Below are 24,630 nucleotides of genomic sequence, written 5' to 3'. Positions count from 1 at the left end.
ATTGGTGTTTAAAATTTTATTTGCTTGGAGATTTTATTTGTTGTGGCAGGCCATTGTAATTTGAAAAGAGAAAAATATTTTAATTAAATAAATTTTTCTTTTCAATGGCAAAAGAATTAAGGAAGTTTTTATTAAATTTTCCTTATTTGCCAAGACCAAGGATTATAAAAGAGGGGATAGAGGAGGCTTCAAGAAAAAAAGGACTCTATTCTATTTTTCTCCCTCTTTTCCTTGGTGTGGTGGCCGACCCTTCCCTTTCTCTTCTCTCCTCTTGTTGTGGCCGAAATCTATCATCTCTTGGAGCTTGGAGGATTTGGCCGAATCAAGGAAGGAGAAGAAGGAGAGAAAGCATGCATTCCTTGGAGCTTGGTTGGTGGAAAATTCTTCATCCTTTGGAAGTTCTTGTGCTTGGCCGAAACTTGAAGGAAGAAGAAAGAAGATGCCTAGGTGGTTCTCATCTCGGAAGATCGTTGCCCACACAACGTCCGAGGTTAGAAGAGGAATACGGTAAAAGATCAAGAGCTCTTTCTAAAAGGTATAACTAGTAATTTTTCTTTCCGCATCATACTGTTAGTTAGAGCCCTAGAGCCAATCATTTGATGATTGTATGGACTCATTGTATCATATTCTTGTATATTAATAAAGGCATTTGGATTTTGGTTATTATACTTACTTGTATTGGTGCCAAATAAATTAAGTATAATAATGTCCTTGAGTAGATGGTTCTCACCTATATCAATCGGTTAGTTGAACCGATAGTGAGATGATATAGGGAACACTACTCTTAATCATTCCTAGTCGAGTATTAACATTCAGGGACAATGTTAATGCAATAAGACTAGCATGTAGGTCAACTCGATGACTTAATCTCACAAGTCATGGATATAGAGATATCAAGTTGACACATGGGTATACATTAGAGAATGTATACTGAATGACCCGCCATGAGAAAGTATCATGGATCGTTATATGAGTGTCATATACTTTCTCATGTGGCTATTAGTATGACTACTAGTCCTTAGACCTGAAGTCACCATAGATCCCTACATAAGGAGTTATGTACTTTGGTTTCGTCAAACGTCACCCGTAACTGGGTGGACTATAAAGGCGATTACTGGGTATATAACAAATTATGCAGAGGGATGTGAGTGATGTAGATGAGATCTATCCCTCCTATATGACGGGAGAGACATCGGTATTCTTGATAGAGTGAGACCACGAAGTGCATGGCCATGCCCAAATGAGTCAATATGGGATATTGAGCTCATTTGATTTAGTGAGTCTACTTGGAGTTCAAGATTTAGATTGGTCAGAGGATGACACGGTCTATGTCTCACATTGATCAATCTAGATGTCTAGGATAGAAGGACACTTGTCATATATTGTGAAGAGTCACAATTAGTAGTCACAAGGTGATGTCGGATCTCGACATTCTTATAACTTGGGTAGTAATGATGTGTTGCTAGATACCGCTCATTACTTATGCTCCTAAATGGGTTTAGGGCATTGCCAACATTACAAGAACCTATAGGATCACACACTAAGGACAATTAGATGGAGATTTGGTTCATATGATGAACCAAAATGATTAGATTCATTTGATGAATCAAATTGGATTAAAAGTAATCCTAATTGGGCTAATTGAGTTGGACTTAAGTTGATTCATGTATTCAATGAGTCTAATTTAGATTATAACTTATTAAATCAATTTAATTTAATGAATTAGATTCATTATATTAAGTTGGCTCGAATCAAATGGTTGGATTAGATCAATCATGGTAGAGATTGGGTCAAGTTTGACTTGACTTGAGAAGGAAGACCAAAGGTCAATTTTGACTTGACCTTTTGCCACCTCATTGGTGAGTTGGCATTAGGTGGACCAATGATGATGTTCCACATCATCATGGTGTGCCACCTCATGGGAGTTACATACCCATTTCATTAATGAGGCATTAAATGAGAAATGGGGGTTACTCTTGGAGAGGTGGCCGACCACTTTAGGGGGTTAATGAAATTCATTTTCATTGAACTCCTCATTCACTCCTTTCTTCTTCCTCAAGCTCTCCCTCTCCTCCTTGCTTGGCCGAATCTTACCAAGGTGCTTGCACACCTTTGTGTGAGGTTTTCTCCACCTACGTGTCCGTGTGGATACTTCTAGAGGACCGACGCTTGACGGTCTAGAGATCCGGTAATTCCTTGGACGAGCGGGAATGCGAAAGGGCACGCTTCAAGGTATACTTCTTAACACATAGATCTAGGAGTAGATCTAGATATTTAAAACTCGTACTCGTAATTTTCGTTCGGTTTTCCTTGCACGGATCTACGGCTTTGGGTGATTCGGGGTTTCCGCGACGCGAAAAGTGATTTTCGTGGCCCGAAAAACCCAACACATACTAGTTATTTTTGGAAATAATACTAAATACAAGAGGCATACGATTCTAGTGTTTCGAATTTGTTTTCGATATAGTGTTCTTTTGTTTTTTCTTTTCCTTGTGATTTGATTGTTCTTTTCGGTTGACCTAAAGTTATTTTAGGAAATTAAATATTAGCTTTCCCTAAAAGGTTTTGTCTAGTCGGTGGTGGTTGCTCCCATATCCAAGAAGGCCATGTGTCTCGCCACGTCAGTACTGGGAACCAATTTTGGAAATTAATATTTAATGGAATTAATAACTTAGGTGATCTGGATCAAACGTGTTAAGTTCCGCAGGAGATCCAAGTCAAAACCTAAAAGAACAAATAGATTAAGTTTTGGATCAAACGTGTTAAGTTCCACAGACGATCCAAAATTTAATTTAAAAGAACACATGGTAGCTAGGAAAAGGTTCAGACCTTTGTACAAAATTTTTGTACAGTGGAACCTCTAGGTTTTCCGAGTAGCAACCAACAATTGGTATCAGAGCTAGGGTTTTGCCTCTGTGTATTTGGTATTAGTTTAATTATGCACATGTCATACATAATTTAGGTAAGATAATAGTAGGATGTGCTAACTTTGTGGATGCAGGATCCAACTATTATGACTTATAGTTATTATGTGTGTGATTGGACCCTTGGACATGTCAAGGGCATTTTATTGTGTGTGCATGATTGTATTATAAAATACAGCAGGAGCTGTATTTAGTTTTATTAGGATTTTATCTTTTGATCTAGTTACATGTACATTTCTTTTATGGAATATAGGATCGATGGATGTAAATTTTATTTTATGTTCGATCTAGTTTACATGTACATTCCTTCGAGAAATATAAGATCTAAAAATGTAAAATTCTATTTATGTCGCGGATCGAATCTTGCAAGGCATGGAACCTTTTGAGGACCAGAGGCGCAGCAGAACAAGGAGCAAGATGGATGCGACAACTAGACCCAGTGGCGGTGGCCAAAGATGGCAGCAGCTAGGGTTGGCGACACACGGAGGACAGCAATAGATAAAAGCCATAATAGTTGAAAATTAGTTTTTCTATTTATTGTTTTTTATGCTGTGTTGTGTGTGCTTGTTAGTATGCATGTTAGGTAGACTAGCATAGGCAAAATTCCTCACTTTAAATAACTAAGTGGGAGAGGGATTTATTTTAAATAAATTCCACGGTCTCCATTACTAGTTTATAAGTGATGCAACAAGCTTGCGCATTGGCTCTGAGTGTCTTCCTCCATATCGGATGAGCTTGTTTGCGGATCACTAGATTAAACTTCCATTTTGGATGACTATAGGAAGTTAATTAAGAGCGTGTGATCTTCCCCAACGGAAGGGGCATAATATTATTAATGGACTTAGTGTTAAGTAATGGTATACACTTAGGCACGTCTAATAGTATCCTCCCCATCGGAGTCACTGCTATTATTTGTGTGACCGAAGAAAATCAACTATTAATTTGTCAAATAAATAGGTTGACAAGATAATAAAATTAAAAACCCCTCTTACAAATGTTTGATTTTGTATACGTCCACACTATCGTGGCATACAAAATTCACGGTGTTTGAGGTAATTTTATTTGTTATAAAGATTTATTGACAAGATAATTAATGGGTAAACCCCTCCTCTTACAAATGTTTAAATTTTGTATACGTCCACACTATCGTGGCATGCAAAATTCACGGTGTTTGAGGTGTTGGTGAATTTAAATAATATTGTTTGAGGAATCAATGTTATTTTAAATTCAAAAAGTTTTGACCAAATATTTGATCAAAGACAGATCAACCATTAATTTTATTCGTCATAAAGTAAAGTTGACGAGATAATAAAATTAATGAATAAAATCTCCTCTTCGATTTTGTATACGTTCACACTATCGTGGCATACAAAATTCATGGGGATTTTAAGGAGTTGATCTTGACCAAATATTTTTGTGATTCTTAGGATTTAAAATGTTTGTCAATCCCCTAGTAGCCATACTATAGAATAGACTTAGTAGTCCAAATTGTAATGATTGGAAATAGGACTTGGACATTAAGGTAGACTGTCTTCTTAGAATTAAGAACAATATAGGTGTATTTAATTCATTAGTTGAAACATGTTTAGTGGTGTTATCTACCAGAATTTGGAGTGTAGATACAGATGCCATTAATCATGTCCGTAATTCATTGCAGGGTTCCAGGAAACCCGGCAACTAAATGAAAATTAAAACACCGTCCACATGTGCACTACTGTAAAAATGGTAGTTGTTGCAGTGGGAGATGTTTATCTTTTGATAAGAATAAAACATGAATTTTTGAGTAATTGTCTTTACGCACCAAGTTTAGAAAGAACTAGTTTTCAGTTTCTAAACTATTCAAAGAACTTGATATTCTGTCTCTTTTAATAACAAAGTTGTTATTAAGAAAAAGAGAGAAGTTATCTATTCTGGTACGTTGGTTGGCAATTTATAAATCCAATAACTCTCATGATGCAACAAATGGAAATTAGTAACACATCTTCTAACTTTAAGAGAAAGTAACCTTCGGAAATGAACCAATTATATCTTTGACATCTAAGGCTAGGTTATATTAACTTGAGTAGGATTCATTGGTAGCTGATGAACTTTTGGGTTCATTAGTAGTGGAAATCTTTCCAACCTGCGAGTTTTACTTGGAAGGAAAAATAACCAAGAAGCTTTTAAGTCTAAGGGGTATGGAGTCAAAGATATGTTGAAATTGGTTCATTCTGATTTGTGTGATCCTATGACTATCCAGACAAGAGGTAGTATTGAATATTTCGTCTATTTTATAGACAACTATTCAAGATACAAATAAATTTACTTAATGTACCGCAAGACTAAGTACTTTGATTAGTTCAAAGAGTACAAGGCTGATGCGGAGAAATGTTAAAGTAAAAGTCATTATGGTAAGATCGTAGTGGCAAGTACCTCTTGGGAGAATTTAGGAGTCACTTATCAGAAGTAGGGATTCAATCCCAACTAACTGCACCTGGTACACCCCAACAGAATGGTGTAGATAAAGGAAAGTATAGGACTCTTATGGAAATAAGTAGATTGATGAGTTATACCAAAATCATTTTAAGGATATACTCTGGAAACGGAAGTGAATATAGTACCTTCCAAAGACAGAACTCTCTACTCATATAGAATTGCTGAATAGGCATAAGCCTATTTCGAAGCATATACGGATTCAGGTAGTCCAACACATATGCAGAAGAGAGACAATGATAAGTTGGACAGGAATTCACTTGTTTGTGGGTTATGCTAGAGAAATGAAAGTAGGTTTATAGTCTTAAAAATCAGAAGGTCATTGTTAGCATCAATGACCGATTTTTAGAAAAGGACTATATAATAAACCATGTGCCCATAAGAAAATTTGTTCTTAAGGAAATAATAAAAGACATGTCTAATCTAGTACCAACTGTACAAGATGAGATACCACAAGGAAACTGCAACACGTATCACAAATGATACACAATTGCAGAAAGTACCTTGTTGTAATGGGAGGGTTGTTAGGCAACCTAAAAGGATTCATGTTTTGGGAGAGTTTTTTTTGGACTCGATCCCTGGAGGACATGAACCTGATCTCCGGACATATGATGAAGCACTCCAAGATAAAAATACAGCATCTTGGCAAAGAGCAATGAATACAGAATTAGAATATATGTATTCTAATAAAATCTGGAAGCTTGTAGAACCACCAGATGGTGTAAAAGCCATTGGGTGTTAAATAGGTCTACAATAGAAAATGAAGGACAGACGGGAAAGTGTATACTTTCAAAGCAAGGCTTGTTGAAAAAAGGGAAACCCTTTATTGGTAGTCATGCTAAAGTCTATCCAATTTCTTTTTAGCAAGTAGATGTCAAGACAGCTTTCCTTAATGGAAGTCTTGAAGAAAGCATCCATATAAAGTAACCAGAAGGGTTCATTACAAAGGGTAAAGAGCATCTTGTGTGCAAGCTCAATCAGTCTATGGACTGAGGCAAAGCTTCAAGGTCTTGGAACATCCGGTTTATCAAAGTAATCCAGACCTGTGGATTTATTTAGTAACTGGATAAGTCTTGTGTATACAAAAGGTGTGATGGAAACGTGGTGGTGTTTCTTGTACTATACGTAGATAATATTTTTGGTAGTTGGAAACAATATCAAAATGTTGTCAGAAGTAAGGGTATGGTTGTCCAAATAATTCGATATAAAGGACTTGGGAGAATGTATATATTTTTGAGATCAAAGTAATAAGGGATCGAAAGAAAAAAAATATATTTTACTTATCCCAAGCTTGATACATCGAAAATCCTTGCTCGTTTTAAGCATGCAAAACTCCTCGAAAGGTTTCTTACCTTTTAAGCATGGAGTGTCTTTATCTAAAGAGATGTCTCCGATGACATCAAAGGAGATTGAGGACATGTAGGCAGTTCTTTATGCTTCGGCAGTTAGACAACCTAATGTATGCTATGCACGAGATCAGAAATCTGTTTTGCCAAGGGCATAGTTAGCAGATATCAAAGTAACCCTAGACAAGGACATTGGACTGCAGTAAAACATATATTAAAGTACCTTAGAGGCGCTAGAGATTATATGCTAGCTTACAAGACAGTTAATTTGGTCCCTGTGGGTTACACGGATTTTGACTTCCAATCGGATAGGGACAATAATAAGTCGACCTCGGGGTTTTGTGTTTACTTTAGGAGGAAAAGTCATAACTATGGAAGAGTGATAAGCATAGGTGTTTTTCTGGACTCCACCATAGAAGCTGAGTATATGGCAAGCCTCTGAGGTAGCCATAAAAGTTGAATGACTTAAATAACCTCAAGATAGACTTAGATATGATTTCTAGTTTGTCCAAAGATTATTACAATTTATTGTAATAATAATGGTGCAGTAACAAACTCGAAGAAATCATGAGTCTATAAGGCAAGTAAACACAATAGAGCGCAAGTACTACCCAATACGAGAAATTGTATAACGAGGAGAAGTTGCCGCCTAGATTGCATCAGATGATAACCTAAGGTCCTTAAGGCAAGAGTTTTTTGAAAGGCATGAGAATCAGATGTATGACAGCAGATATGGCAGCTTAGTCTTTTAGTATAAGTGGGAGATTGTTAGAATGTATACTAAAAGCCTAGCTTTTGGTGTAAAACATTTATTTAGAAATAAGAATCACATTGGTCAAATGTATACATTTGTGATAAATGTAGTTGTTCAATTAATTTATATTGTAGATAACATGGTGTATGGTGTCACACACAGAAGATCATGTTATCAATACCTTATAAATTATAAACAGCAGCTCACGATCATGATGGAAAGGAACAAACCATTGAAAGGTCGTAGTGTAATTAGATGTTAGTTTATCTTAACTATATAATTACACTAGTACACTAAGAGTGTATTGAGTAGGACCATTAGAGGTCGTTTCTTTTATACTGACTTTATAAAGGAACAAAGACCTCAGTTATTATGGAAGTGTGTGCTCTTAATCCTAATATAATAACAAGCACATATATTTGATATTTATTTCTTTAATTTATCAATGGGTGAGATTTAGTTCGATAAATCAATAAGCCCGATAAGTTGGGAAATGATATCACTTATAGTGTGTGTTGTTGATTATAGAAGGAAACTGTGTCCTAGTAATTTAGGTTGAGAATGTCCCCAAGAGGAGCTCATAAGGATTGTCATGTTAAACCCTGCAGGTGGACTTAGTCCGACATGACGATGAAGTTGAGTGGTACTACTCTTGGAGTTAGATATTAATTAAGTGAGTTGTCAGTAACTTATTTAATTAGTGGACATTTGTTATCTTAAACACAGGGAGACTAACACACTCATGATAAGAAGGAGCCCAAAATGTAATTTGGGATTGGTGCGGTAGTTCAATAATAGTTCTCTAGTGGAATGAATTATTATTGATAAAATTAAGTTGTGTGTTCGGGGCGAGCATGGGATGCTTAATTTTATCGGGAGACCAAAACCAATTCCTCCTCTCGGTCCCTATCGTAGCCTCTAGTATATAGAGATTTATACCCACCGCATACCCACCTTCTTACCCATCCAATGGGGCCGACCAAGCTAGCTTGGAACCCAAGCTAGGGCCGGCCAAGACCAAGTGGATGAGCCATGTAGGTGGCCGGCCAAAGCTTGGGTCCCAAGCTTAGGTGGCCGACCACTAGAATATTAAAAAAGATTTTTATTAAAATTATTTCTTATGTGGATATCATGATTTTAAAAGAGAGTTTAAAAATTAAAAATTTCCTTTTATAGCTTTCTACAAAAGATTAAGAGAAGAGATTAATCTCTTTCTTTATTTGTAGTTTAAAAGGATGGTTTTAATTTTTGGTTAAAACTTTCCTTATTTGTAAATCATCTACATGTTTAAAAGAGAGTTTAAAATTTGAAATCTTTTTTTATTTGTTGATTAAAGGAGGATTTTAAATTTTAAGAAAATTTTCCTTTTTAATCATGTTCATGATTTAAAAGAGAGTTTAAAATTAAATATTCTCTTCTACAAAAGATTAAGAAAAGATTTGATATCTTTCCTTATTTGTAGATTAAAAGAGATTTTAATTTATAGAGATAACTTTCTTTTTATCCAAATGTTTAAAAGAAAGATTTTAATTTATTAAATTTCCTTTTTATAAACCAATCATGAAGGGATAAAAATTATTAGAGAATTTTTTATAAATTTCCGGAAGTAAATAAGGAAGTTTTAATTGGTGTTTAAAATTTTATTTGCTTGGAGATTTTATTTGTTGTGGCCGGCCATTGTAATTTGAAAAGAGAAATTATTTTAATTAAATAAATTTTCCTTTTCAATGGCAAAAGAATTAAGGAAGTTTTTATTAAATTTTCCTTATTTTCCAAGACCAATGATTATAAAAGAGGGGGTAGAGGAGGCTTCAAGAAAAAAAAGACTCTATTCTATTTTTCTCCCTCTTTTCCTTGGTGTGGTGGCCGACCCTTCCCTTTCTCTTCTCTCCTCTTGTTGTGGCCGAAATCTATCATCTCTTGGAGCTTGGAGGATGTGGCCGAATCAAGGAAGGAGAAGAAGGAGAGAAAGCATGCATCCTTTGGAGCTTGGTTGGTGGAAAATACTTCATCCTTTGGAAGTTCTTGTGCTTGGCCGAAACTTGAAGGAAGAAGAAAGAAGGTGCCTAGGTGGTTCTCATCTCGGAAGATCGTTGCCCACACAACGTCCGAGGTTAGAAGAGGAATACGGTAGAAGATCAAGAGGTCTTTCTAAAAGGTATAACTAGTAATTTTTCTTTCCGCATCATACTAGTTATTTTTGGAAATAATACTAAATACAAGAGACATACGATTCTAGTGTTTCGAATTTATTTTCGATATAGTGTTCTTTTGTTTTTCTTTTCCTTGTGATATGATTGTTCTTTTCGGTTGACCTAAAGTTATTTTAGGAAATTAAATATTAGCTTTCCCTAAAAGGTTTTGTCTAGTCGGTGGTGGTTGCTCCCATATCCAAGAAGGTCATGTGCCTCGCCACGTCAGTACTGGGAACCAATTTTGGAAATTAATATTTAATGTAATTAATAACTTAGGTGATTTGGATCAAACGTGTTAAGTTCCGCAGGAGATCCAAGTCAAAACCTAAAAGAATAAATAGATTAAGTTTTGGATCAAACGTGTTAAGTTTCGCAGGCGATCCAAAATTTAATTTAAAAGAACACATGGTAGCTAGGAAAAAGTTCAGACCTTTGTACAAAATTTTTGTACAGTGGAACCTCTAGGTTTTCCGAGTAGCAACCAACAGCATGATCAGTATAAGCTATTACCTTTGAACCCACTAGATAAGATCTAAACTTATCAAATGCAAACACTACTGCTAGAAGTTCTTTCTCTGTAGTGGAATAATTCACTTGAGCTGCATCAAGTGTTTTGCTTGCATAATGGATTGCATGTAGAATTTTATTCTTTCTTTGTCCTAAAACTGCTCCTACTGCAAAGTCACTAGCATCACACATTATCTCAAATGGAAGATTCCAATCTGGGGCTTGAATTACTGGAGTTGAAGTAAGATCACTCTTGATTTTATTAAAAGCATCTATACAATCATTATCAAAGTAAAATTCAACATCTTTAATCAATAAATTTGTTAATGGCTTAGAAATCTTTGAAAAGTCCTTGATAAAATGCCTATAAAATCCAGCATGCCCCAAAAAACTCCTTACTCCTTTTACATTAATCGATGGAGGTAACTTCTCTATTACTTCCACTTTTGCTTGATCCACTTCAATCCCACGTTCTGATATTTTATGTCCCAAAACAATTCCTTCTTTAACCATGAAATGATATTTCTCTCAGTTTAATACTAAATTCACATCTTCACATCTTTGAAGAACTATGGAAAGATTTGACAAACAAGTATCAAAATCATTACTATAAACTGAGAAATCATCCATAAACACCTCCATGATTTTCTCTATTAAATCTGAAAAAAATTGGCATCATATATCTCTGAAAAGTAGCTGGAGCATTACAAAGCCCAAACGACATACGACGATAAGCAAAAGTACCGTAGGGACATGTGAAAGTAGTTTCTCTTGATTTTGAGGATGAATTGGAATTTGAAAAATTCCTGAATACCCATCTAGATAGCAGAAGTATGAGTGTTTAGCCAATTTCTCAAGCATTTCATCACTAAAAGGTAAGGGAAAATGATCCTTTCTAGTTTCTTTATTCAACTTTCGATAGTCAATGTACATTCGTCACCCTGTTACTGTTCGTGTTGGAATCAGTTTATTATCCTCATTTTTGATAACAATCATTCCCCCTTTTTTCGGAACCATATGTACCGGACTCACCCATTCGTTATCTGAAATTGGGTAAATGATCCCGACATCAAGAAGTTTAAGCACCTCCTTCTTCACCACCTCTTTTAGATTTGGGTTTAACCTCCTTTGATGTTCAATTGAATTTTTATAACCCTCTTCAAGTAAGATTCTATGCATGTAGAGAGAAGGACTAATTCCTTTAATATCATCAATTGTGTATCCAATTATTTTTCTGTGCAACTTCAACTCTTCAATCAGTCTCTGTGTTTCAAACTCAGTTAAATTGGCATTGATTATAACTGGGAAAGTGGAATTTGACCCAAGGAATACATATTTTAAGTTCGGTGGTAATGACTTAAGCTCAAGTTGAGGTGACACTATTTCTGACATAGTTGGCTCTTGCTCTATCAACTTAACTTCTTCTTTTAAAATTTTTTTCTCTAAATCCTCTTAATCTTCTAGAAACATATCATCCTTTTTATAATCGTTCAGAGATTTCTCCTTTTTGATTGAAAATACCTCTTCATCAAATATCTTTGAGAGGGGCTCACAACACCAAGGAAATAATACTTGAAAAGCATTTTAATCCAGAGTAATTCTTTTCTCATCCTTGTCCTTTCCCTCAAATGCATTAACTGTTAGGGTTGTATTAATCTGCCCTGACCAATCATTAAAATTCGATGTAATCCTACAAATTATCTCATAGGCTTCCTCTAAGCTCTTCTTCATAAAAGATCCTTCAGATGCTACATCTAATTGATTTTTATTTGAGAAAGAGAGCCCAACATAGAATAAATGCATTGTTAACCATCTCTCAATACAATGATGCGGGCATAATTGTAAAAGAGATGAATATCTCTCCCAGGCTTGATGCAGTTCTTTCCCAACAAGTTGCTTAAAATTCATGATTCGACTTCTCAAGTAAATAGTCTTCTGTGGAGGAAAATATTTGTCCAGGAACCTCTGCTCTAACTCATCCAAGGTTTTGATACTTTGAGATTGCAGAGAATTAAACCATCTCTTTGCAGCATCTTTTAGACTAAAAGGAAAAATCAATAGTTGTATAACATCAGATGGAACTTTCTCATATTTCTGAGTATAACAATATCTATAGAATTCCATGAGATGTGAATAAGGGTTCTCAATTTCCAGACCCCCAAACTGAGCTTGCTGAATCATTGAGATAAAGGATGATTTAATCATAAAATTTCTTGCTTGAACTTCAAGGTAAACAATTAGCCCTAATTCCTTTGCAGACTTTGGAGCTCCATAATCTCCTAATGATCTAAATACCATGTTTAACTTGCAAAAAAAGAAAATAAGGAGATACAAATGCAATTACAAAGATCAAAAAGAATTATTAAGAAGTAGTAAGGCATACAAGATGAAAATAGAATTATAAAGATTAGTTACAACGATGCTAATGAAAAGAAAAGTTATGTTTAGTATAACTCAATTGATAATCTCTAATGTTATAACGCAGTCCCCGGCAATGACGCCAAAAACTTGTTAACGTTCCGTAAGTGTACGGATACGTCGTCAGTAATAAAGAAATATATCGTATCCACAGGTATTGGTATTAACCACTAAAGATATCTCAACACGAATTAGCTAAATAACTAATCAATCGATTTATAAAAGCTAGGTGCAACTATAGAAAGTAAACCTAGAAGTAAAAGCATAAAAACAGGGATAAGAGTTATGATAAAAGATGTTCTAGAAGTTTTAGTTTCTTTGTAATGTTATTTAATGTAAATGATCTACCAAATCTTATTTCTCAATTGTCCATCATTTGTAGAAGGTTGTCGATTCTCTCTTGCAATAGACGATCGACTTAGGACTAAAATTTATATCTAAATATGATCAATTAGGAATGATTCCTATAATGCCCTTACACGGGCTTGCCTGTCACGTGCACCCTTCGGATAATCAACAAAGAAATGCATTACTTCTCAACCTATATTAAGATATAAAAAATTAATGCATACAATCTATCCTATCCCCTTGAATGTCCTTATTTCCCCTTCAAGATTTTCCCTCAATCGTCCTTACACGAGCTTATCTGTCACGTACGCCCCTCGGATAATCGAATAAGAGATTACCTCTACAAGATCCACAAGACACTCAAACATTCAATCAAATATGATAATTAAGTCCAATCACAACAATCCACACAAGATCAAATGAATACAAACAAAACAAAATTATAGAAATAAGAAATTGACAAATCCACAAGAGTTTATATCAAATCATATTACAAATACTCTCTCTATCCTAGAACAAGGAGATCTAATCCATAAAACAAGAAAATAAACCCAAAGACAAGAAGATTACAAGCATCTTGATCCCAAAATCCAAGAAAAGTAAGGGAAGAAAAGTTTATCTACGATGAAGAATGGTCTTCGGATCCAATCCTCGTTCCCGGAGTCGATTCATTGAAGATCTGCCCTTAGATCGCCGGAAAATCCCTCCAAGAAGGTGAGGAATCGCCCAAATCTTGTCCTCTCTCAAGAGGGAGAACTGCCCCTTCAAATGATGCAAGAAGCCCTTATATAGGGCAGAAATTTTGGGCGCCACACGACCCCGAGACTAGGCTGTGTGTGAGACACGACCTTGATCATTCCCTTCACTGCCCATCTCACACGACCGTGTAGTGCACACGGCTGTGGCATGCTCTGCTACTGCCCTCCTTGCACGGTCGTGTAGATCTACACGGCCTCTGCTGCCTCCGATTCTGGAACTCATGCACGGCTGTGTTTGGGACATGGCCAGGCCTTGTTTAGCTTATGGAAGGCTTGCACGACCGTGTCTGGGACACGACCATGTATTGCTTTGGCTCTGGAAGGCTTGCAAATTGGCACGGCCGTGTGATACACACACGCCCATGACCTCTTCCTTTTCTGCAGAGGCTACACGGGTGATCATCACCACACAACCTGGACATTGCCCTGCTCTGCCAATGCTGCATGGGTGAGGATCACCACACGATGTAGGTCACTCTCCCAGACATGGCCGTGTGGCACTCCAAGACGATGTCTTCCTCCTTTCGTTAACTTGCAGATTTAGTCTCGATCATAAATTCTTTTCCAAATACGACTCCTGCGTACAGAAAATGCACAAAAATAGATCTCCGAATAAAAAGAGTAAATATGCTAAAAGCAAAGCTGGAAGTACGAAAATGCATAGATAAAGAATGCGCAAAATATGTGAATATGCCTCAAAACATGCTAAACAAGTGTATACAATTTACGCACATCAGCTTCCATTTGGGTTGGATTAACAACCAGCTAGGTTGTAACCAAGTAAATTTTGATGTCTTTTACTGATTTTATTTAAGTTGTAATTTTTATATTATTTTATTTGCTATTGCTACTAACCTAGGTTGGAAGATCAAGAAAAGTATTTTATTATTTCAGACAACTCAATCCTCTCCAGCTGGCCCACCGGACCAACAACTAGGTCCCCCGGTTATACAATCCAAAGTACCTCCTTTACATGATAACTAATCTCTCTTATTAACATATTTACATCATTCATATATTTCATCAAACACTTATAAAGTATAAGACACATAGAACATGACATAAATACTTCACTGAATAAGAAAATGATATATACATAGTTTATACATCAATCAAAACATCACATTTAATTTACTTCCTTCATTCTAGATCTGGAGATCTACTCCATTGCAAAGAATTTACAATCAAGAGAAAAAATTAAGCATCCTATAATCCAAAAGACAAGATAGAGAAGAGAGGAATGTTTATTTATGTGCCACTGGTCTTCTTGCTTACAATCCTTGCTCCGGAAGTGGACAGATCATGCAGATCAGTGAAGATGGAAGCTCTAAGGTTTCCCCCTAAGGGGAGAACCCTTCCACAAGGAGAGGGACGAAGTCCCAAACCCAAGATGAATCAAAGTATGCGTTTCTTGACCCTTTTATACCTCCTCCAAACTGTCCAGATCTGTCAGGTTTGCAGGCCTTCGTCAAAATGAATTTTTCACCCTTTAAACTTGACTTTCTTGTATTTCACCCTAAACCAAAGTTGTAACTCTTGAAATTATCTACATTTTGATATTTGGATCGAGCCATGACTCTAACCGAGCCAAAAGTCATGATGGTTCAAAATTTGGTTTGTAGTTTGGGCAGAGGGTGTGATATGGTTGTGGATGAGAGACACGACCGTGCCTTTTAGCATGGATAGACTATGTTTTCTCTCTGTTGAACTTGAAGCAAAGTTATAAATATTGAAATTACCTATAATTTGATATTTGGAACAACCCATAACTTCAATCGAGCACAAAGTTATGACCATTTTAAAATTAGTTTATAGTCTGCCCAAATTCAGCACAGCTATATTTTCGCGTAACACAACCCCGAGTCCACAACACAGAGCATGAAGAGGCACGACCGAGCCAAAAGGTATGACCCCTCTCTGATTAGGCTCTAGAAATATGGCACGACAAGACCATGATTAGGTTCTGTAAGGGGGGCACAACTGTGTAATTTCACACAACTGCCTCTCGATTGGCCTCTGGTGGGATGCACAACCATGCCTACAAGCATGACCTACCCTAGTTTGCTTCGGGAGAGGGCACATGGTCGTGCCTCTTGGCACGACCCCTGTTGATGATGTTCATAAATTGCTTCAATGTGTGCCTTGGCTCCAATTTGGCTCTAATTTGCATCCTGTCAGTAAAAACAAGTAAAGAACAAATCTCTAAACAAACAGAATGAAAGAATGGCATAATAATGGAATAAAGTGAAATAAACATAAATTATATTAATAAATACAAGTAGATATACGTCAAAAAATGTTTAAAAATATATATAATCTATCCACATCAATGTCGTATCTTCGACTCAAAGTTATATTATAATTGATATATACTAAATCATTGAATTATTATTGAGGCAATCTATTTCTTTTCTTAGAATGTATTTATAAAAAAAATTAAAAATAAAAGATTAAGTCTATAATATAAGTTTTAATATGTATTAAAAAAATTCTAACTTACATGTTCAAAAACACTTAAATTACGTTCACAGCTTGAGGAAGAGCCTGTAAAATTTAAAATCTTCATTGTAAATATTTTTAATTCAGGCGTTAATGCACCATAAGAAGACCATCAATTAGCTTGAAATACAGAAACATATAAATTATAATATTAATTTTATTATCATTTAATATTGATATTGCACAATATATTATTTATAAATTTACCTAATAATTTTAAAGTTTTTTGTTAGATAGTCATTGGCAAACCTAAAAGTCCTTCTGCTTTCTTATATTTTTCCTATTGATTTGTGATCTTATCTTATAAATCGTCACCTTTCACCAATCTAGATATACATTTGTACAAACCCTCTATCACTTCTGTATCATTTTCTATATCAAAGTTTGAGTAAAAACACTCTAGATTCAAGAAATATTCGGTTGCGTGCAAAGATCGATAGAATTGAACGTTCCATCTTTTGTCAATAAATTTAAAAATACTACGATATTTCTCTTCATTATTATTAAATAATACAGTGATAACTTCTTTGGCCCTGTCCATTGCAATATAACCCATAGAAGATTTTTTTTCACCGTCTATCAATCGTAATGCTTTCACTAATAGACCGCCAACTTTTAATGTAAAAATCATATTTTTCTAAAACAAAGACATTGATATCACTTCTGATACACATTTCCTGCAGCCTCTTTAGAAAATCAACTATTTGCCCACTTTTTCAAATGTAAACATCTTTTTTAGATTTACTTTATTGTACATGAAACCGCTTTAAAGTAAAAAAAAAGTGATTGTGAAACGTGTCTTTATGGTTCTTACTAAGACTCTCTGTATATACTTGTCGTCTCTCAGATTTGCTTCTCTATCAACGCCCGTTCATGAAATTTTCTGAGATGAGGAATTTAAATATATCCTTGAGCAATAAATCTAAACAATGAGCTGCACAAGGAAGTCCAATACAAGTGTGGAAATCAGTTTTACAAAAGACAACCTAAAAAAAATTAGTCAAAAAAATTTAAAATATGATCCAATTATTAATTGAAAGTAATAAACATTTAAAATATTACTTGCACTAACATTGCAACTTATATTATCTGTTACAATCTGAACCACATTTTTTTCTTTAATGCGATACACAAATTTAGAAAATAACTTGTGTGAGAATAGTTTGAAGCATCAACTAATTCAACAAATATGCTTCCTTTAGGACCATTCACTAAAAAATTTATAAGAGTTCTACTCGTTTTATCCGTCCATCCATCTGTCATGATTGTTCACCCAAACTTAGCATGATCTTCTTCATAGAATTTGAAAAGCGAGTTCGTATTTGTCAACTTTTTTTTCAAATACTTAACCCTCACTTCATGATATGATAGAGGTTTCATCTCTGATCCAAATTATCCAATAACTTTAATACATGACTAAAAAAAAATCATATTTAACAATAATAAAAGAAATTTCAGCATCATACATCCATCTTGTAAATTTTTCAATTGTAATATCTCTTAACTTCTTTTTATTTTCATCAAATTGTCGTTTATTTTTTACATGTCTTTGTTTGACAATTTCATCATCTTTCATAAAATAAAGATTTCATCATCTTTCATAAAATAAAGATTAATAAATCCAGTTTGTTTACACTTTTTACCATGGACCGTAAGATGGATGTTTAGATCGAATATTGGTTGTTTTCCTTTCACTTTAGTTTGATGAGCATCTTCATGTTCTTCCAAATCATAATACTGAAGAATTTCATCCATTTGATTTTTTAAATTATATTTTTTACATGAACTCTCTAATTTCTTCTTTAACATGCTTGGGTCATTTAGGAGAAGCTTTCATATTTTTATTGCCCCCAACTAACACCCTGTTTGGAAACAACTTAAGTGAAGGAATTGAATTGAATTCCATTAGGAATTGAATTCCAGCAGGAATTCAATTCAATTCCTATGTTTGGAATGGATTAGTGAATAATAGAATTGAATTGAATTCCTTAATTTGGAATCTATTTGAATTGAATTCCATTATTATACATTTACCATTTTATCCTCATAACTAACCATTTAATAACAAAAACTCCAGAAAGAGAGTGTTAACATACCACTCTTGATCTATCCAAACAAAATGTAGAGGCTATTGAGGAAGTCGTTGATTTTGTTGTTGATTCTGTTCAGCAGGTAAGAACTCGGGAGCAAGCAGTCAGCAGATGAAAAAAAAGGGGGTTTTAAAAGAGACATTTAAGTAATTCTAGTTCTTCAGGGTAAATTCCCTATCCAAATCAGATGAGTTTTGGTCTGATTTACTTTTGCACTATTTCATAGAATTATAATTCAATTCTTGAACGATTTCATATCAAAATTTTATACCAAACAATGGAATTGAATTCCAATTCCACTAAGAATTCAATTCTTAGTCTTTTCAAACAGGGTGTAAATGTAATTTGCGTCGATAAATTCTTCCATTTGTTATTTTATAACAAAAAATACAACTGATTTATTTAATAGAATTCTTCCATTAATAAAATTTATCAATTTTTTTATTTTAAATATATTTTTATGTATTTAAATTTTAAATCTGATTTACTGATTTATTTAAATTAATAAAAAAATATTTTTAAAAATTTTAAATATATTTTTTATATATTTAAAACTGCTTTATATAAATTAATCAGACTTTTTATATTTAAAATATATTTTTTATAAATTTTAAGTCTGATTTATATTAATTAATAAAATTTATTAGATTTGTTTTATTTTAAATATATTATAATATATTTTATTGAGATAATTTAATTAAATTTTATTAAAATCTATTCGAAATATTTCATTTAAATTAGGAGATATTTGATTTAATTAAATTATTAAAAAAAATATGTACAGTGCCTTTGCAATCGCGATTGCAACCACGATGCCCCAGCAACATCGAAGGCGTCGTCGTATGTTTCCGGCACTACCGGAGGGAAAGTTTTGTGTTTCGCACAAAAGTGAACTCTTCGCTTTTGTGTGAAACACACGCTTCTTGAACTTGTTGTATTTTCGAGTTCACATAAGCGTGCAGCTGCCTCACACTTAAGCAAGCGAAGTGAGTCCTTATGACAACTATGGTGCATATAGAGATGGGAAACCAAGCCTTATGGAAAAGAGGGTTTGATCTATAAAGAAGTAATCAAGTTAACCAGCTGTATAAAAGAATTATAAATCTAGAAACACTCTGAACATGAAAAGTAACAAATGTTACCATAATATTTAGGTAAACCAGACTTTTATCCTTTTGAATAATGGAAGAGCAGAGGAGAGGGCGAGCAATTGAATTACATGTTTGGGAAGCTCAAACTAAAGACAGGAACAGGAAGCTTAACTCTCTATTTCACTCGCATGATTATTGTCCATGGAAGCTATATGATAACTATGGAACCCTAGCAATAATCTGTCAGACCTGAACATCGCTTCCGTTAGATTCGCACAACACAGGAAGGCTAATCGATCGATCCTGATGAGATTCTCAAGACGGCTCCAAAAACCAAGGGAATACAACGGATCAAGCGGCGAGGAATGAAAAAGTAGGTGACTAAAACAAAAGGGAACGAGTGAATCACCAACCAGAAGATGAAGAATCAACTTCCACGGAGACGAAGAAGGAAATCCACATAGTAGGCCTCCGCTGCAACATTCGCCCAATATCATCGAGAATCTAGCAAGAGGTCTTCAAAAACTTAGGGAATCCCGCAGATCGAGGTAGATCCGTACCAAAACTAAAAGAGAATAGAAGAAGGGTGACTTTACCTGCACTCTTTATTTGGAAAATAAAATTTTACATGTAGATCAGTGATAAAAAATTTTTATTTTCATTCCCTAGTTAAAATATAATATCTAATTGTCAATCATATTTTTAGATATAAAAAATTTAAAAATCAGTATTATTTATCTTAAATTCAGTATATTAAATTAGAATATAGTATATTTTTTTTATCAAATTGAGTACGATTTTTTTTTCATCTTAATTGGATGAAAATTATACTAGATTTTTTTTTAAATGATACTCAATTTGCTAAAAAATCTATTATATTTTCTTTAAATGGTAAATGGTGCTAAATTTTTAAGTAATTATATTAAACAGGAAAAAAGTCGTGCTCAATTTAATGGAAAATATACTCAATTCTAATTTAATGTGCTGAATTTAATAGGAATTATACCCATTTTTAGACTATTTGTATCGAAAAAATATCAGGGTTAATTTTGATAGAAAATATACTTAATTCTAGTATAAAGTACTGAATTTTAGTTATAAAGTATTGAATTTAACTGGAATTATACTCGTTTTTAAATTTTTTATACCTAAAACATCTGAGGGGTAATTTAGGTAACAAAATTTATATGAGGGAGTTGAAAATATACAAAATTATGATTATGATTAGAGATTTTTTTCTAATTTACCGATGAAATAATCACCTACCTGTAAATGGAGAATCAGCTCCCATGCGACGACGAAGGAAATCCACTAAAAGCGACGGCGTCAGAACCTGCACGCTCCCTCGCTTGCCGACGATCGCACCGCTCGCTTCCCTTGTCTCCATCTCTTCGAGCAATCCGAAGAATAGGGCCACTTCCCGATCTGATCGAGTGTAATTTGAATTTAAATACACGACGGAGTCGGTGAGAAGGGATCTGGATCCGCATCTGGTACCTCGAATCACGTCACTGGGATGATTTAGTGCGATCAGTGCCGTAGATGCTGGTTCAGACGGCTTGATGGGGAAGGACGAATCGAGTAGCGAGAGATGCAACTTTTAATTTCTATTAGCATTGTAGAATGAAGAAGCATAAATTACACAGTCGAGTCTTCAGAAACAATAATTAATAGCTTCTTTAGATTGGGTATGAAATAAATATTTAAGAGACATCCAAGCAAATAATTTGTTCCACAAACAGAGAGCTCTTATACAGCACCAAAAACAAATATTTCTAGGAAAAGAAGTTGTAACTTGTAGTCGCTCGATGTTCATTGAAGACGAGTTGTGCAATAAGCCAATGCAGAAGAACCAACAGCATGCTCAGAGAATCCGTATTTGAATAGAGATACACTCCTGAAAGCAATGAAAACATTTAAAACCATCTGCTACTGAATTTGCTCCACGGAGAAGAAAGCTTCCTAAACTTTGAGTTTAAGACGTTAGCCACAATGAGAACATTGAAAACAAAACATAAACATAACAATATACTTCAAAACACTGAACATGGGGATTGTTTCAAAGGAATGAAATTGTGAAAGAATTATGGCATACTGGCACCCGATTGATCAGTGGAATAAACTTGTTTGATGTGTCCAGTCATTGGATTGCATGTCAGTCGAGTAAACAGTCATTTATCTAATGAGCCATTGCTGAAATATCACAGGCATTACATGAGTCAACAAGTTAATGTTCTACACACAGCAGTTTATGATAAAGAAGTTTCATTTGCAACATATAATGCATACAAATATGTCCAAGGTTTTTAGTTGTTTTTTCAAAATGCCCCCCGAGTTTGTCTCTTATATTAATTACACGATGAATGATGACGTTGAAGTTTAATGGCAAGAAGATGACAAAAGCACACATAAATATAAATAACAGAAGTTCTAGAACTCACATTTCTTAGATGATCCAGCAAGACAAGTTAGTCTGGATTTTGTATCAGCCTCAGCCAAATGATTTGGTTTATCTTTGGCAATCATCCTAGCATCCCATACGCGTATTACACCATCAGATGATGCAGAAGCAATCAGATTTGATTCTCCGGATGTGTCTGACATGCTTCCATTTTTCAAAACGACGAGTCCTTTCACACGAGTTTGATGGGCATTTTCAATGCTATATGCATTTTTCCCACTTGCTGTATCCCAAGCAGTGATGCAGCGGTCCTCTCCACTAGTAAACAGCACTCCATTCTGTTATCATGTGGTATAAGAAAAAAAATCTTGATATATGGATATGGAACTTATCTAAACTATAATTTACATGCAAAAGACACGGAACCAATCTACTCAAATTCAAGATTTAGGCGGACTAGAAAATTTCTTTCAGTGCAGGAACTAAAAAATATTTAAAATGCATGCCTATACATTAGCATGCCTATTCAAAAACATATAAATCAATTTTTACATGGGTCTTATTTTTATTAGCTTCTAAATTTCGAAAAACCACATAACATGTTGATCTGAAGTACATTCTACAGGTTTTGCCAGAGCAATAGTACAACTCAAATATGACAAGCAAACTTCCACGGACATCATTCACTAAATTGAAAAGGTAAGCTATAAACAAAGTAAAAAATAACAGGATCACAGTGCTTTCATGGGCACACTTACAACAACATCAAGCTGTATATTTTAGCTCTTGGGGCCAATTGCATGGATCTTACCATCATTGATCTCAATTAATAGTACTATATATATCCTATCAAAGTACAAAGTACAAAGTACAAAGGCAATGAAGATCTTGGAACCTCCTGACAGGTGATAACCAAACAACAAATAATACAATAAGGCCCACAAGGTTTTGATATAACATTGGAATAAACTCAATACCTATAATAGATGTGAATTACTTTACTTTTTCAGAAAGTTGAGCATTTTGGATATTTCTTGAAAGGACAAAATTAAAAAGACAAGAGAATCAGAAAGCATTAATGTGTGAAAACTGATAGATAATAGTCGAAAATCATCTAAATATAATAACATTTTAAACTCCTAAATATAATAATTATTTGTGCAATTCACAAATCCTACTGTGAGAAAATTTTGCATCGATTGTCACCAAATCAGATCAAAGATCAATTAGCAAAGGAAGTCCCTAGAGAAAAATTCTCTACATGAACTCTGAATTTCAAAGAAGTTTATCAGCAGTCCAATATCATGAGAAGTTTGTAATAATGAAAAAAAAAGTCTTTCAGAATTGCAGTTCCGTAGCTTAGTATGGCTCGTACAGCCTTCTAAGATTTGTCTTGAAACATCATAATCAGATCAAATTTCAAATCACAAGCACTGCCATTGCAACCAGCAAGATACCAGATTTCGTTAACCCCATTAAAGCGTGTACATAAATTTTTGAACAAAACACTTCCTGTTCAAGCGAAAATCCAATGGTGTTTTCCAAGTAGCCCATAGCAGACAAACTGATATCTCAAATGAACCAAATTGCAGCTACCAATTGGGAATCATCAGCAGTCAATTTGAAAGAAGAACATTGATATCTGATGAACTACCAGTAGCTCTTGTGTTGAACAATTTTCAATGAAGATATGCTTAATGTAATTCTAGTAAAGAGCATAGAAAAGATTCCATGGCATATATCCTAAAAGGAGAAGAAAAATTCTGATCACTACTTTTTTGGAATTCATGCCTTCGCCTGAATTAGTATATCAAATCAAATAGTAATGAAAAGGGCACCTTCTAGGAAATAGTGAAGGTACCTCGCCAGGAGCGACACAGAGGACCCTCTTCTGTCCGTTCAATTCATGGATCATCTTCGCGTCCTCCGAATCATGCACAGTAATCCTTTCCTCCGAAACCATGAAGAATCTTCCCCCATCTCCGCATTCGTACCTCACGATCGAGGCCTCGCGATCAAGCCGACACGAGAAGCTCCGCCGACCCCTCACAAGATTGATCAGCGCTAGGGAACAGTCCCGGCCGACAGTAATCGCAGCGCGGCCGGACGGGTGGACTGCCAGGTCCGTTACGCCCTTTCGGTGGACGTTGATGGACTTCAGGTGCACGAAAGGATCAGCATCGAAGATGCACACGGCGCCGTCGTCGGAGGCGGAGAGAAGGTTGCGGGGCAGGCCGGCGGGGGAGGAGGGCGGTGTGTAGAAGGCAAGCGCGGTGACCGCGCCGTTGTGGTCGAGGAGGGTACCGACCTCGGTGGCGGAGGACAGGTCGTAGAGCTTGATGGAGTCATCGGCGCCGCCAGAAGCAGCTATGGGGCCGGAGGCGGCGACGGACTTGATAGGGGCGGTGTGGGAGGGGTAGGAGAATAGGGACTTCAAGGTTGGAGCTTCGGGGTGGAAGGAGAACCCCCAGATGAACTTCTCGTAAGACCCCGCCACCAGCGTCGCCATGATCGCTACGCTTCCGTCAACCTCTCGCCCTAAACCTAACCCTCTTAAACCCTTACTAAACCAAGGACATTTTAACTCGGCCGTCGAACCGGTTTAGTCCGACCTCTTCCTAAAATTTCTTCACAAATAACATTAAACAAATTTTAAATTTAACAATTGTGAGGGATCAAAGTGAAAAATAAAATGGGCTGAAATTAGCCGGCTCAACGTTGGCTTGGGCCGATTATGATAAATTACGAAATTGTACACGACGGTCCAAATTTTGCTTTTATGTCATTATACATAGGGCGGTAAACGAGTCAAGCCGAGTTAAATTTT

The 24,630-nt window shown here is 35.2% G+C and overlaps 1 protein-coding gene across 2 annotated transcripts; it reads right to left on the bottom strand.

Moving 5' to 3' along the window:
- Positions 1–21,055: 21,055 nt before the first annotated feature.
- Positions 21,056–24,359, bottom strand: LOC122001512 (p21-activated protein kinase-interacting protein 1-like). Of its 2 annotated transcripts, XM_042556286.1 has the most exons (4): positions 23,665–24,359; positions 21,844–22,141; positions 21,498–21,595; positions 21,056–21,299 (listed from the first exon to the last, which is right to left on the bottom strand). In XM_042556286.1, the coding sequence occupies exons 1-3, from the start codon at positions 24,310–24,312 to the stop codon at positions 21,582–21,584; spliced, it is 960 nt and encodes a 319-aa protein (XP_042412220.1). In that variant the 5' UTR covers positions 24,313–24,359; the 3' UTR covers positions 21,056–21,299; positions 21,498–21,581. The 2 variants fall into 2 exon arrangements, with proteins under 2 accessions (XP_042412220.1, XP_042412221.1); XM_042556287.1 differs by lacking the exon at positions 21,498–21,595.
- Between the last annotated feature and the right edge of the window lie 271 nt (positions 24,360–24,630).

This window comes from Zingiber officinale, chromosome 7A (genome assembly GCF_018446385.1).
Source record: "Zingiber officinale cultivar Zhangliang chromosome 7A, Zo_v1.1, whole genome shotgun sequence".
Taxonomy (NCBI): domain Eukaryota; kingdom Viridiplantae; phylum Streptophyta; class Magnoliopsida; order Zingiberales; family Zingiberaceae; genus Zingiber; species Zingiber officinale.
This window is presented reverse-complemented; position numbering and strand designations above follow the sequence as displayed.

What these genes read in the sequence shown, in the direction of transcription:
- LOC122001512 (XM_042556286.1), bottom strand. Translation starts at nt 24,312, where the DNA reads ATGGCGACGCTGGTGGCGGGGTCTTACGAGAAGTTCATCTGGGGGTTC. An exon ending in TCTGTGTCGCTCCTGGCGAG is followed by an intron (nt 22,142 to 23,664) that starts GTACCTTCACTA and finishes ACATGATAACAG; the next exon opens with AATGGAGTGCTGTTTACTAG.